Genomic DNA, 16363 nt, shown 5'->3' with positions numbered 1-16363 from the left:
TCTAAATACTTGCTCACTCTGCACCAACCTCTCCTGCTTGCTCTGTGCCAAGCACACTGGCCTTTGATATTTCCAGAGGATTGACTGGCTCCTTCCTCCAGATCCCTGCATGGTTGTTCCTTCTGCCTGCAACACCCTTCCCCAGACACCCGCACTGCTACCTCCTGTCAGCTTCACCTAAATATCGCCTTCGAAACAAGCCTACCCTGACCTACTCACATAGGAAATACAAGTTTTAAAATGGAACAGGTCTCATTTTTTTTCTCATGTATTTGCTTATCTTTCTGGATATTTATTTCATTTTTGAAGGAATGACTTCACCTGCTTTTAAAAGCTTGAAAATTCTTGTTTTAAATATATAAAGACAGTGCAGTGGTTAATACAGGATTTGGGCTTGTACAGACCTGGACTTGAATGTCGTAGCACTACCACTCTGCAGCTATGTAGCCTGGGGACATCTCAGCCTCAGTTTCTTTATCCGTGAAGTAGGGATAGCATAGCTTCTACCTCTGAGAATGGTTATGAGGATTAAGTGACTTTATGTAAGTAACAGACTGTGAAAATGACAGAGATCCATGTAAATATTGGGAATTATTGAGAGATTGTCCTATGAACCACATGTACTAAAAAAATAAAATAAAATACACTGGAGTATATTTGTAGCCTGACTTACTGATCAGAGTCCTAGAAAATATTCTTTTCAACTATACTCAACCTGGAGTGGACAGAAAACTTTCAGCAAAGAGAAAGGATTAATTCTAGAAAGGAAAGTATCACCCAGAGGGCACAGTAACAGCCTAAAAAATGTTACTGGGGACATGGCAGAGTAATTGCCAACCAGTGTCGTCTAGGCAGTTACATAGTACAAAATCCTAATTCTTTGCTCTTTTTGCACTGACTTTAATTACTACAGACTTCATTCTACTCTAAGGAAATTCTCCTCTAAGGAAAGTTTATGTGAAAAAAAAATCATATTGTATTTCAAGTATCTAGATGTATATATGTTCATCAGAAGAGCTTTAAACTTTAAAACCAGCTATATGTCTGATTATCTGAGATCAGAGACCTAAATCTTTTCATACATATTTTTAACCCAGTGTTTATGCTTATTTCTGTTTTTGTGATACAAAATAATGATCGTTGGCTTAAAACAAAACAATAACTTCTCCAAAATCTCAACAATTTTTGCTTGTGTTCACTCATTTTTCATGGACAGAATAAAATGTCCTCATCCATGACCTCAAATCCACAAGCTTGACTGATTTCAGAGGTTACATCAGAGGTCCACTCTGCCAGGCAGAGATGATAGACCACCTATAAGATAGCACTAATGGAAACCACAAAAGTCTGAGATTTACCATTACATTATGTATCTGCCTGTTCAGATTTATTTGCAGATCCCACTGTAGTCGATTTCCTTATTTCTAAAGAGAGAATCATAAGCTTATGTTTAAAAGAATTAATAACAAGTTTCACTGAAGAGATATCATTAAAAACTATCATTTTGTGATTATACGTTAAAAATAATAATTGCACCATTGATTAAAATAATAATAAATGGTGATGTAAGGAATAAGGACAGCAGACAATGACAGCACAGTGTGACTTTGCCAAGAGTTTCTATTACTGCATGAGTAGAAGGCAGGCCTGGGTGCTGATAGAGACAAACTAGGAACAAGTTACCCCCAATCCTACAGACTCACATGCAGTATCTGGAAAAATTACTGCCTGGGGTGAGGCAAATTTGGGAAACTGTCTTTTATTCTCATAGTGGGGTGTGTGTGTGTGTGTGTGTGTGTGTGTGCATCTGTGTGTGTATTTGCCCTTGGGAAACTCAATGGCACATAAGGTTATTCAGGGTTTTCTTTCAAGTGATTATTTGCTAAAAATTGCCTTAACCTTTCCACGTCCTCACTGAGGATGTCATACACTCCTCCGGTTTTTCTTCACAGCTTTATACAACTTAATATTCAGGCTAGGGAAACTGGAAATTTCCTCCAGGTCAAACAACTCCTTAAATCTATCTATAAATTTATTTTCCTTCTCCAACCTGAATTTCATGGCCCAGAGGATGATGGTGGTTTCTTTGCACAGATGGTCAAAGGTAATGAGGAGCTCTTCCAAGAAAGGATGAGCGTAGACCACATCTGCTGCCAAAATATAGTCAAAATTATTAGAAGACCTGGGGAAGTTTGTATCTAAAGCTACTCCCCAGGAGAGTTCTTTAACCTGAGGCAAATGCTTGCTTTTCATTTTGGTGTTTCGGAAAATATTATATTGCAGGTTTCCAAGTAATTCGGGTAAATCTGTGGCCGTCACATGAGCACCTGTGAAGCAAAGGACAGTAGAGAAAGTAACCCTCATGAGATAAGGTAGAACAATCAAGAGTTTCAAGCCAACATGCACTTTGCAATTCTGCAAAATTGTTCATCCCCCCACACAACAAGACTTGTCAGTACCTATACACAGAAAGGGAATCCCATTCAAATGGATGCTAAAGCAGCTATATGCCTCTGCTTAAAGAGAAAAAAAAGACAGAGAGAGACCCATGGTACTTTTGCGCACCATTGCATTTTTTATGTTTTCCTGGTTTTTTGTGCTGGTATGTTTTGCTGTTACTATTGTTTTTGTTTGCTATTTATCTACTACATACTAGGAGAAAAATAATCAAGAGAAAGAGAAAGTCAAAATATTTGGCACCCTCATTGGAACAATGAGAAGTCATTGATGGAAGAATAGGTACCTCCCTAAAAGAATTCTGAGCCTCAGTCGTGTGAGACCAAGTGAGTGTATGTAACATTGGCCATCCTATAGTTGAACAGGAAGTGCTCAAGTGAGAAGTGGAGGGAGGAAAGAAGGCCTTTCCATGGCATTCATGGAAAAGTATGATGACATCCATGCTATGCCCAGGTTTTCAACTTGGCCCATCACAAGTGTAAATCTTCCCATCAAAAGATGCTAAAAACCTAGTCACAGCAAGTGTATAGCGCTCACAAAGCTACCCCTCACAGAAGAACATGCAAACAATTTCCAAGATAGAAATGAATAGTAATGGATTTTTGAGGAAGAAATATGGCAGGAGCAAATTTGTAGAAATTTGGTCACTAAAGTAAGCTTTGAGGAGTAGCAAAGGCTGAAAATAATCTGCAAATAAATCTAAGATTGTCCAATTCTGCAGCATCAGAAAAGCACAGACCAGGTAAAGAACAAGAAAGCAGAAATGGACGAGAAGTCTAGTTCAGCTCAGACAAATAAGAAGCTACTCCTCAGCAGCAATATCATGAGTCTCTTGGCATCAATTGTATTTTGTGAAAACATTAAAATGGGAGGGAGATATGCCTATCATTGGTACACTCACGGAGATACAAGCCTTTACATTCTACTAAAGAATGGTACTAAAGAATGGGTGGGTCTATCATTTTCAACAAATCTTTTTTAAATCTCAGGGTAGGGAATACACCTTTGCCCATATTGAATGTAAACTCCCCCTAGTATCTTTTTGCCTAGAGAGATAAACACTACCACTTTCAGCATACTGACTAATCAAAGTTTCTATCTTTTAATATTTGTTCCAAGTTAGACAAGCGGACTCAAGCGACCAGTTCTTTTTAATAAAACCAATGACTCCCCGAAGCACAAATTCTACTCCTAAGTCAGGCTTTCAGGTATAAATCGAATAGTGACTCTGACCTATCCTTACTAAATGGAATAGTGACTTTGGCAAACAATATCAGGATACAGCAACTTTAAAAAAATATATATTTGGGAAGACTCCAAGAGACTTATAAATACTCTTATAAAAACAAATTTGAAAGTTGTAAATTGCTAAATGTTCAATTCCTCTAAAGATTTTAAAGTGGCAGGTGTGCACTTCTGAAGATCAAGGAAATCAGGATGGATCTGGGTAGCGCACATCAGAGAAGGAGCTAAACTAAGGCAATGAGATAGATAACAATAGCAAAAAGACTGAACTGAAATAGGCTCAGGCATATATTAAAAACTATCACATGCTTAGTTGGAGAAGATGCTTGTGAGAGAACTCAGGGTAACAATAAAAAAGAACAGAGATGGGTCAGGCACAGTGGCTCACGCCTGTAATCCCAGCACTTTGGGAGGCCCAGGCGGGTGGATCACCTGTGGTCAGGGGTTCGAAACCAGCCTGGCCAACATGGCAAAACCCTCTCTCTACTAAAAATACAAAAAAATTAGCTGGGCGTGGCGGTGCATTTCTGTAGTCCCAGCTACTTGGGGAGGCTGAGGCAGGAGAACTGCTTGAACCCAGGAGGTGGAGGTTGCAGGGAGCGGAGATCGCACCACTGCACTCCAGCCTGGGCAACAGAGAGAGAAAAAAAAAAAAGAATGGAGATGAACTGAGAAAACAAATTCAAGGACAAACACCTAAAAATAGAAGCAGACATGTGATTTTTATGTGATTTCTAATACTCTCTCCCTATTCTAACAGGTGCTTTTTCATAAAAACATAGCACTTCAAAACTCAAAAAGAATCTACAGCTACGTAGGAACACTGAAATGGTGCTAAAATTTAAAGTGCGTCTGAATCAGCAGCAATAGAATCTGCCTCTGCCTAGTATTTCACATTTCTCCTCTTGCAACCAGAATGCTTCCGTGCACCGCTTAGTTAGAACACCTCATCTGAGGCTTGTGACAGTATTCCACAAGAAGAATTAATACAACTTAATGCAGAAAACTATGAAAGAAACCGGTAAGGAGACTTTACAATCTGTAGTTTCTAGATGAAGCCCATTCAAACAACTAAGGAGTCCCAGATAGGTGCAGGTCATAGTACACTGAATAGTAAAACAACTAATGATATTTGATCATCAAATTCTCTGACACTCCCTCTATTCAATCAGAAATATCTGCTTACCAAGTAAACTTGCCACAATGGAGACTAGTCCTGTTCCAGCTCCAATTTCAATCACGTTTTTGTCAACCATATTATACTGCTTTGCATTTGTTTCCAGGAAATAGCATAGAACAAGGGCCTACGAAAGTTAGAAAAAGGAAAACAGGGATGCTTGGCAAGTAATAACAGAAAGTAAAATTAAACTTTATTGGATAAATATGTCGCTAATGTTATGATATGAATGCGTGCACATATGAGTATGTGAGAGTACTCATGTGTGTACCTGTACATCACTCCAAGAAATGTCAACAAAAGTGCATCCTCTGAGAGGTTCAACATTTCTGCTAGAAAAATTCCTTGGGGATTACTGAGAGGAAAAGAGAGAGAACTAAAATAGTGGAATTCAGTTGCTTAGGTTTGATCATTTTTAAAGGAAGCAACTTCTGATAATACTAGTCATTTCCAAGTAGTGTGTGGGATCGGGGCAGGTGGGGTGGTGAGTCCACTACTCTTCACGGGACAGTTGGTAAAGGATTGAGGGTCTTTGAGGACATTCTACATGTGAGACTCATAAAGATTTCATTGCAATTGTTTAACTCAAATGGAACTAATAAAAGGGGAAATGAAAGTCTTTACTGCTCTAAACTCTTCTTTTAAAAACTGAAGAAGTAAACACCCTGTATTAATCCTACAAATTTTAATAAAGTCAGAAATACAATTAATTGAGGCCCCGTGGCCAGGCACAGTGGCTCACACCTGTAATCCCAGCACTTTGGGAGGCCAAGGCAGGTGGATCATCTGAGGTCAGGAGTTCCAGACCAGCCTGGCCAACATGGTGAAACCCCATCTCTACTAAAAATACAAAAATTAGCCGGGCATGGTGGCAGGCGCCTGTAATCCCAGCTACTTGGGAGGCTGAGGCAGGAGAATCATTGGAACCTGGGAGGTGGAGGTTGCAGTGAGCTGAGATCATGCCATTGCACTCCAGCCTCAGGGACAATTGTGAGACTTTGTCTCAAAAAAAAAAAATTGAGGTCCAGGGTGGTGGCTCACGCCTGTAATCCCAGCACCTCGGGAGGCGGAGGTGGACGAATTACTTGAGGCAAGGAGTTCGAAACCAGCCTGGCCAACATGGTGAAACCCCATTCCTACTAAAATTAAAAAAATTAGCGTGGCGTGGTGGTGCACGCCTGTAGTTCCAGCTACTCAGGAGGCTGCAGCAGAAGAACAGTTTAAACCCAGGAGGCAGAGGTTGCAGTGAGCTGAGACCATGCCCCTGTACTCCAGTCTGGGTGACAGAGCAAGACTCTGTCTCAAAAAAAAAAAAAAAAAAAAAAAAGAAGAAGAAGAAAAAGAAAATAAAATAGAATTATAGAGTTAATTGGGAGAAGTAATTTCCCAATCACATGATTTCTAAAACATAGTATTATTTGAGGTCACAAAGAAGGAATATGGAACCTGTTTTCTTCTTCCAAATAGAACATAATAATGAACAAAACTGGCTGGAAAAATAATTGGAATGTAACAAATTCTGTATGAAATTATACCGATGGCCAAACAACAGCACCATAACAATCCATGGCCTCAGTAATTCGAATCTCATGACCAATAAAATGAAAACTTTCCCAGGAAGTAGTTGTTATCGAAGTCGGAATAAAACATCTTGCCATGATCTCTGTGACCACCTGCTTGTCATCATAGTCTTCTCTGGTCTCTGAAAGGAAAAGAAAAAGGTAATAGTTGTATAAGTAAATCCATGAAAAGAGAAAAGAACTTGACAGAAATACAGCATTTCTGCTTAGACTAAGGAGCTTTTGAATTGACTTTAGGTGAGAAATAATAAGGTAAACCATTTGAAAATGACTCATAATGTAAGCTAATACTGCCATTCATCAGGGTGGCAACATCTTTATTATTTTTATGGGAGCTGAAATCACCACTACGTACTTCTGCAGTGCTACATGCAACAAATAATAATTGATTCACTTTTTTAAAGCAATGTATTTTAAGAGCCACCAATCAGTTCATATAGATTAAGAGAAAGATTGGTGATGGAATATAAGAACCCACCTCTTCATATTGGCCACCCAGTGCAATCCTAGTTGTTCTGTGTCCCAGGCATGGTGCTGAGTGATGGAATATAGTAGCTAGCCAAATAGACATGGTCCCTGCCCTTGGAAAAATTGGAAATCCACAGACACAAACATGTAGTATCTCATGGCATCCCTATGAAGAATTGTTGGATTGGATGAAAGTGCTTTTCCACAGTACTCCCAACGCTCTTGGCTCTGGTGCCCACTTGGATAGACATTTCTAATAAATGGTGTGTTCTCAGCTTTGCCTTGATGAACAGTTTTGTCAATGGTTTGACTAACTGATGACATTACAAGTATTATAAAGTTTTCAGAATATATAAATGTGATGGCGACAACAAGTATAATAGAAAACTAAATGTGATGGAAAATTTCTTGAGTTATAACAATGAATTGGCCTTAACAATGTGAAATCTAACAAAGATAAGTCTAAAGACCATATTCAGCCTGAGTTTAGCAGCACTGTGTAGGGGGTGGGGACAGATAGATACATTTACTTCGCCACAAGCTCAATATGAGTCAAAAGTTTAATATGACCATCAAAAAATCGGTGCACCTAGCCCACATGAAAAATATAATTTCCAAAATCAGGGAGGTAGAGGCTTTATTTTACACCAGTCAGATTATACTTGTACATCCAGTTAGGGAAGGCCCACTTTAGAGGGACACTGAGAAATCGTAGCAACCGAGAGGTCAGAAATCTTGAAACTCACCTTATAAGGACAGTTTTGGGGAGTTCAACACATTCATCAAAAAGAAAAGATCTGAGTGAACACAAGAGTTTTCAAAATTTGAAGGACTAGAAAATAGAGGGTTGGGGTGCATATGTGTGTGTGTGTGTGTGTGTGTGTGTGTGTGTGTGTCCTGCTTAGAATACAAACAGAATCATGTACTCCTCAAAAGAACTCCAATTTAACCATACCCACAGGAAGGGCCCAGCCTACCACCCACCTCTACCACTACTGCAAACATTGACCCTTGACAGAGATGCAGGGGAAACAAAGAAATTGAAATTTGGTATTTTTCAGCAAGAGCCGTCTCTTCTAATATTTTTCACTGTACTTCCCCTTAAACAACTGTATGCATTCATATTCAGGAAGAGCTCTAAGAACCAAATAATATTGGTAACGTGTTTTATTTGAACTTTAACTTCTATTTCACTATATGCACTTGCCTTGCTAAGACTGGGGGTGCAGGGGGAGGGCAACACTTGCTGTGGAAGTTCTTGAGGGAAAAGTAGAGAACGTTAATTGCTTTCTTGACCTTTAACTGAATTTGTCCTCTTGGGCCTCCTTGCATACTACTTGTAAATGTAGCACTTCTATGACAAGTCACCTAAGGTATCAGGGATTAATAGATGTTACAGTACACGAAGTCCCAGGAGCATCTTCGAAAGTCCCAGTCTTTGATATACAAACTTTGGCGGTGAATATTTACTGATACAACCTGACATCTTTGACTTTGCATGTTCTTTTAAAGGTTAGTTGGCCAGATTAGTGCTCCTGTCCTAACAACTACAGAGGAATAACAAATGAATTCCTAGCTTTTGACTGTGTCCTTCTGAATAGAGTTATTTCATTCTAAGAATGACCCCATCTTTACATAAATCTCATATGGAAATGAGATTTAAAAATATATGAATATATTATAATTGAAAATTACTTACACTCCTAAAACAAAGAACCTTCAAAGAGATTTCATGAAATGAATATAACCACTACTAATTGCATACACATTTTAAAAAGAGCACAACTATATCACTCATAAATGGTAATGCAAAATTAGTTATACACCTAAGATGGTCATGTATCACAGAAAACATTATCAGGTTGAATAAAATTTAATTGATAATGCTTTATATTAACATTCTCTTTTGCATTTAAATATTATATGAATACTACAAGCATCCAACAAGTAGCCTTCATAAATTAGCATAATTTACAGCATGAAACCCAAATAAACTAAACTTGGCTGCCTAAAATAATTTGTCTAAAGGGCGATATGCTCTTTGTAAGTACCATGCTGATAAAATCATAAAAAATTCTTTTAGAGGAACGATGATAAAAATGAAATTTCTTTACGACAAGGAAAAAAATAATAATTTGTCTAAAAGTGTAAAACTTTAAAAGCAAACATATACACATAAACACACAATTATTTCCATGTTAAAACATTGGTTGCTGTTTTCCAGTGTGAACTACTATTTAAAGATTTTGAGGTAATAGTTTTTTTCTTTTTTTGTTGTTGTTTTGTTTTTTGAGGGTTTTGTTTTGTTTTGTTTTTTGTTTTGTTTTGTTTTGACAGAGTCTGGCTCTGTCACCCAGACTGGAGTGTAGTGGCGCAATCCCACTGCAACCTCCGCCTCCTGAGTTCAAGTGATTCTCGTGCCTCAGTCTCCTCAGTGGCTGGGTCAACAACCACACGCCACCACGCCTGGCTAATTTTTGTATTTTTTTAGTAGAGATGGGGTTTTACCATGTTGCCCAGGCTGGTCTCCAACTCCTGAGCTCAACTGATCCACCCACCTCAGCCTCCCAAAATGCTGGAATTACAGATGTGAGCCACTGCACCCAGCCTTGAGGTGATTGATAGTTTTAACGGTAATTCTTTATGTAAATCAAGACATGTTTAATATTAAGCTCTAACAATAACACCACCCATTTCAAGGTTGATAATAAGAATCTCTAAACTAGAATCTAATGGAAAGAGCTGCCCTATGATAAAGGCATCCCTACAGCAGCCTTGTTGTCATAAAAAGGAAAAAATCTATGCTCCAAATAATTTACAAAGAACAGGCCCCTTAAACTGCATGCATATTTAGTTGTTGAATATGAGTCAAATATTGAGAAGATTGGTGAATTAGTAGATAGTCTGGTTTTTAAGATTTGAAGAGTAATTCCTACAAAAATTAATAGCATTGTCATACAACGGAATTTTAATATACATTTCTGAAGAATAATTTTTCCACATATATTCTTTCCTCATTATCTAGCACTTTGCCCCCGGGACAAACAACAAAAACCAGATAATATTACCCAAGATTCTGTACATCAGCTTCCTTATATGAAAAGCAGAAAATTTCTGATAACTGTACCTTCAGATAAAAGCTATCTACTATAGTTTTAGAACATTATTTGATTGGTGAATTAAATATTAAAACACAAATATTAAAATAGATTGTAAATAAAACATAGTCAAGGCAGAGTACTGCAATTATGTTGCTATCTTGGGCTTATGTATTTTAATCCTTTTGATATAAAAAAAGTCTTAACATCATTTTCCTGCTATTCAGTCTTTGCTGATGCTGAATAAAATCTACCAGGTGCTCTTGTTCTCCTGAGAATTAAAGGGGTTTCAAGTATAAAGTGAAAAGTAGCAAGATTCTGCTACATTATGAGGACGATTTTAAGAGGAAAATTCAACAATGAATTGACTTCAATTCTGGATTACAGCAAGCCATCAAAAATAGAGGCTTTGTCTATATTATTCTCTTCTATAGTTTTAAGGTCAATAATAGCAATAATAAGTGGAAGGGCCAGATCACAGAAATGCATCCCCCCCACAAAAAAAAAAAAAAAACAACTCTTTAATAGCTATGACAAGTGAATTCAAGCTTCCATTTGAGGGCTGTCATGAAAACCTGCCAGCAAAATTTAAAGTAAAATCCCCTCTACTAAATGAAAGAAACTGTCATTCAAATGAATCTTCTATTCAAAGATGAATGTCATGTGCTTCTTAGAAATGCCTACAGATTTAAAAAAAAGAAGTTAAAGATATTTTCAGATTAGTAAATAGTCACAGGCTTAACTTAAAAGGTACAATTCTGAAAACCTCAGCAATGCCAAGGTCTTGGACCCTTATGTTGAAACCAATTCCTGAGAAGATTCTACAAATGTTCTCTGTCTGCTGGTCTTCTTAGTTTCAAGAAGGTATAGAGGTTGTAACTCTAATCAAGTAGACCATACAATGCTACATTTTGTCCTTACAAAAGAAAGAAAACGTATCTTTTATTGAGATTGCTCAAGATGCAAGTGGAAAAACAACATGAATTAGTTGTACTACAAGTTTGCTACTGGGATCATGGAAGGGACAGACAACGAAACAAATGTCAATAGCTTGATAAATGCTATACAACAAGTCTTTCTAAAATGCTATGGAAGCATGAGTGGTTGGTTGAATCAGGAGAAGTATCATAAAAGAGGAAATATTTAAGCCCAGGAGTTGTTAGAAGATCTATAGAGCGAGGGTACAAGGCTAGGGGTTTGGGCCAGAATCCCAAAAGACACAATTTCTGATGCCATAATCCCCAGTGTTGAATCCTGAAAGATCAAAATCCCAAATACATAATTCTGATAAAAATAATTTTAAAAGTTCTTTAAAACATATTTATATTTTTAAAAGAGTTTAGAAACATAAAAATACAACAGAACACTTCGTGGGCTACTTTATACAATAAAATTGGCAATAATAACATACATAATTTTGCAATCATAAGCACTCAGGTGTGCTACCCACAGTTACATGGGTATAACAGTTATAAGCAGACAAACTGTATTCATAAAGAAATCACTTATATAGTTTGGTCACTTGAAATATCCTGATGACCAACCTAAGTCTTTTGATGAAACTGATCCAAACCTACAATGGAGCTGGATGTGGTGGCTCACACCCGTAGTCCCTGCTACTCAGGAAGCTGAGGTGGAAGGATTGTTAGAGCCCAGCCTGGGCAACACAGTGAGACCCCCTGGCTGAAAAAATTAAAATTAAATACCAACAATGGGTCACCACCATATATACAGTTGCCTAAAGAGCTGAGATCTTGAAAAATGTTACCTTTCACAAATGCAGATGCAGAAAAAGGACATCCCTTTATTTATTGAGGAAGTTTTAAGGTTTTTACATATATACACAATGCTTACACACAAAGTCAGTGTTATTAAAACGCACTTTCATGGAGTCAAATTTGCAAAAAAATGCATAAAACAAATTAGAACTCTCTAAAAGCTCATACAATTTATACCTCTAGTTTTGAAAATGTAAAGGTGAAACATACAGCATAATGAGTTGTAAAAAATAATGCTGATGATTTAAAATGGTGAGAAAAAAAAACTTTAAAAAAGGAAAAAGAAAAACAAAACCTTCCCAAAGAAACTAAAAAGAAAATTCAATATAGGAAAAAGTGTATTACAGGGATAAATTATGGGCTACCAACTTACAGGAGGTAGCCTGTAAGAGCTGGCCGACTTCCACGATCATTAACTCTATTCTGAAGTCTTGCATGGAGATGAGTAACTGTTTCTTTTCTTTTAGGTCATGGCTCTTCTTGAAGAATACATTCACATTGATTTTCTACATGAGGCTGCTCTTTTTGAAACTCTAATTTGATTCAATATACACTGACATGAGCATTTCCTATTAAATTTCCCATCTTCTGTATTATGCTTCTATGTTGTTTTGGGTACAGAGAAATCCATTGCTCATGCACTCATATACAGACCACATATTAGGCTGAAACAATACTGGTGATCAAACAGCAACATCACTGTGTGCTTTCTTATCCTACCGTGCACGTAGTTATTTTAGAGTCAGTAACTTTGCTGACTTCATCAGGAAAATTCAGCTTTAATTCATTAAGAGCTCCTAGAATTTCATCAGCTGCAAGGAATGCCAATGCAGACAAATAATGCATTTTAAACTAAAGTTTTCTGTGTTACCATATTCCACAGGCAATCCACTCACCTGAATTTTCCGGCAAATGTATTGGACTGAATGGAAAAAGAAACTATTGGTAACACCTTGAAATCCACCTTTAGAAGTTTTGATGGCACCTAATTCCAAATCTATCATTATGGTTTGGGAATTCAGTTAGATGTGAGGGAATTTGTTCTTTGTTCTTTGTATTTCAAAGGGGATTTCAACATTCAGGATCATGGCATTTGGGATTGTGTCTTTAAGGATTATAATCAGCATTATGCAAGGTGTATGCTGGGGAACTATAGAAAATAAGCCTGAAGAAGTAGGTTGGGATTAAATTTATGTGCAACATTGACCTTTGTTCTATAAGGTGAAGAGGAGTCAATAAAGATTATTAGAACAGGAATTGACATGATCAGATTTGATATTTAAGAACTACATCTGACACCAGTAGCTGAAGAACTGGTGACCTTACAAGCTAATTAGAAGAATTGGAACAATCTAGATGAAAAATGACAAGTGTCTAAATGAAGGCAGTAACCTTGGGTCAAGGAGTCAAGTATGAACTTGTGTGCCTTCGAAGTGGTGGTATGTCTCCCCTAGGGGCGACAATTGACATTCAAACTTGACATTCAAATCTGAGTTTTGAAGACACCTGAAGTAGACTGGTATATTCAAGAGTTATTTTTATTCAACATGTAGAAATTTATTAGTCTTATCTGGAAGTTAGTTATTCATGTTACTTGTAAAATGTTTAAAATGTGTTAATAAATTATTCTCACATTAGTAATTATATGTGCTATAGTACTCCAACTAGTATATTAAATATATTGCCTCAGACTGTAGTTTGATAGGTTTCTTAAAACAGTGATACAATTGCATAAATTTCCATATATATTAATGCAATACTTTTTATAAAAGCAATATTACCCATTAATCCAATTCTGCAAAGATTTATGAAGATGCTCCTGAAAAATTTTAATGTGATACCTTGAGCAGCACATTATATTAAGTCCTGAAGGGAGTCAACTGAGTGATGATCAGAAATACAAGATCATTGCCAATGAGCAAATTTAAGTCAGCCAATAGGGTTATGTTATAGCTAATTCATTCATCCATTCACTCATTTATTAAGTACCTGGGCACTATGAATTAGAAGGCAGACCAAGTGCTGTATAATACAGGTTCAGTAAAAGTGCTATAACAGAGGCTTCAGTAGGCAACTCAAAAATAGAAAGTTCCACCTCTCAGAGAGCTCAGGAAAGACTTATCTGAGACTTCCTAATTATGAGTTTGTCAAATAAGAGAAGGGAAGACCTGTCATACACAGGAAATGACATGTGCAAAAGCCCACTGGCAAAAAGTCTCCTGACCAGTTCTGAACTTTGGAAACCCTGAGAACCAGAATTTAGGATAAATGAAGATAGTAGCGCAAGGTAAAACACATTATGCCATGCTAAGAAGTCTTGATTTCATCCTATAAGAAACAACGAGGCACTGAAGAATTTTAAGCAGAAGACAAATGTGACAAGATGTGGATTTAAAAGATGATGCAGTGCAGGTTACAGTAGGAAAAAGAACTAGAGGGTAAGGAAAGGGAGTTGGCCCGGAGCAAGACAGACAATTACAAGGTGGTTAACAGCAGTCAGGAGCAGAGATAATGAAGACCTGAATCAAGGCAAGTGATGGTGGAAATGGAACAAGGGGTAGGGAAACATATCAGGAATGTAAACTCAATGAGATGTAATGATGAAGGGTGTGAAGGAAAAGGAGAAGATCAGGATGATTCCAGGTTTCTGGGTAGCCTGGGGAGTGATGTTGCCATTGAAAATATAGGTGGAGGGGCAAACCTACAAAGGAAAATTATTTTAAATACATACTACTCTGGGTGTGCCACTGAGATTAAGAGAACCTGCCACGGCCGGGCGCAGTGGCTCAAGCCTGTAATCCCAGCACTTTGGGAGGCCGAGACGGGCGGATCACGAGGTCAGGAGATCGAGACCATCCTGGCTGACACGGTGAAACCCCGTCTCTACTAAAAAAATACAAAAAACTAGCCGGGCGAGGTGGCGGGCGCCTGTAGTCCCAGCTACTCGGGAGGCTGAGACAGGAGAATGGCGGGAACCCGGGAGGCGGAGCTTGCAGTGAGCTGAGATCCGGCCACTGCACTCCAGCCTGGGCGACAGAGCGAGACTCCGTCTCAAAAAAAAAAAAAAAAAAAAAAAAGAGAACCTGCCACAAGGAGCAGAGTTGCCCAACACTGCCCACTGCTGCAGTTGTGGCTCCTGGGAGAGCATGCTCCTCCTGGGGCTGCCTACTCAAGCCAGCTGGTTCCTGTTCCATATAGGACACCCCTCTAGTGGGCAACTGCTGCTCAGGGATTCTCATCAGCCCACCTGAGACTGTCTCAGAATTGTGTTGCAATTGGAGACTCTTCACCCAATCTGTCTTCTCTCTCTCCTCTCACGGGCACTGGACCCACGGTGGGCTCTGAAGACCCTCCTTCCCTACTTCTGTTTCCTCCTTATCCTCTACAAACATTTCCCCAAGTAAATCCCTTACATGCTTAGCCCCATTTTGGCATCTATGTCTTGAAGGCCCTAAACTGACAAGAGGTAGTAAGTAGGATGCCAAGACGTGACAGACTTGAGGGTCATTGTGAGCCAGAATCGTTGAGCCTTGGGCAAGGATGAATCTGCCCCAAGGCTGCAGGTCCTCGGGTGACCCTACTGTTCTATAACAGATTGCTACATATACTAACAGCTGGAGAGAGGCTGTTGGCATGAGGCAGGCAACATAGGATATTTAGAATAGTTAATGTGGGTAAGGTTTTAGACACTTTAGATTATAATATAGCCTTAGAAACACATATAGAAGAATTATCAGCACCCACCATAGCCCTAATTTTAATCTGTGTATAAATAAGTGACATCCTATAATTCTTGGATCTTCATGCCAGTGTTGAAATACGAGCACTGAGCTATGGGTTTGCTCCATCCTTTCCAAGCACAGGATTCTAAGTATAAAAGAGTTAGGGCAGGAAAAGTCTGTATCCTTCAGTACTTCAGAACTGAGTGTTCCTCTACTTGGTGATGCCTTTCCAACCAAATGCCACCTGATCTGCTCCAAGGACACATCCTTAATCCCCTTAGCTCTGTGTGTGTGAACATATTTTTAAAGCTTTAATTGGCTATATAATTACAGAGTGTGTTTGTTTGTGTTGTAAAACATTGTAATGCTAGTTCCGTCTCAACCTTACCTTGAACTTCTTCCATTTCCTTTGTAATCTGCCAAATTATCTTCTACACAGTTGAAACCAAGAATTGTTACTAATGGTAATGATAATGCTGTAATTTTATTCATAAACCACACAGAAATTGCATCTTCATTCAAATCATCTAAATTTCTCGGTTCTCTAAGTGATCAACTTAAATGGTTAGGTTTGCAAGAATCACTTGGTGAAACTATTTGTGTTTCAGGAAGGTAGGCTGCCAACACTGGGCATACACCCAGCTCTCTTGGCCTAAAGATGTGCTCTCCTAGGTAGAAGCCACCTGGAATGGCCAAAAACAGAAAAACCAGGACTATAGTGTTCAGAAAACGTCTACAGTGTGTGCAGATAAGGAGAGAACAAAAGAAATCAAGATAGTTAGATTTGTATTACAACTGCTCTACAAAAATACGGTAATTTTTCTAGTCTGTCAAGAGT

General features: G+C 38.2%; 1 protein-coding gene across 1 annotated transcript; it reads right to left on the bottom strand.

Moving 5' to 3' along the window:
• Nucleotides 1-1353: 1353 nt before the first annotated feature.
• LOC112611161 lies at nt 1354-15929 on the bottom strand. Its single transcript, XM_025364851.1, has 4 exons — nt 15914-15929; nt 6415-6581; nt 4889-5006; nt 1354-2327 (listed from the first exon to the last, which is right to left on the bottom strand). The coding sequence occupies exons 1-4, from the start codon at nt 15927-15929 to the stop codon at nt 1924-1926; spliced, it is 705 nt and encodes a 234-aa protein (XP_025220636.1). The 3' UTR covers nt 1354-1923.
• Nucleotides 15930-16363: the final 434 nt, after the last annotated feature.

Source organism: Theropithecus gelada, chromosome 17 (genome assembly GCF_003255815.1).
Source record: "Theropithecus gelada isolate Dixy chromosome 17, Tgel_1.0, whole genome shotgun sequence".
NCBI lineage: Eukaryota > Metazoa > Chordata > Mammalia > Primates > Cercopithecidae > Theropithecus > Theropithecus gelada.
This window is presented reverse-complemented; position numbering and strand designations above follow the sequence as displayed.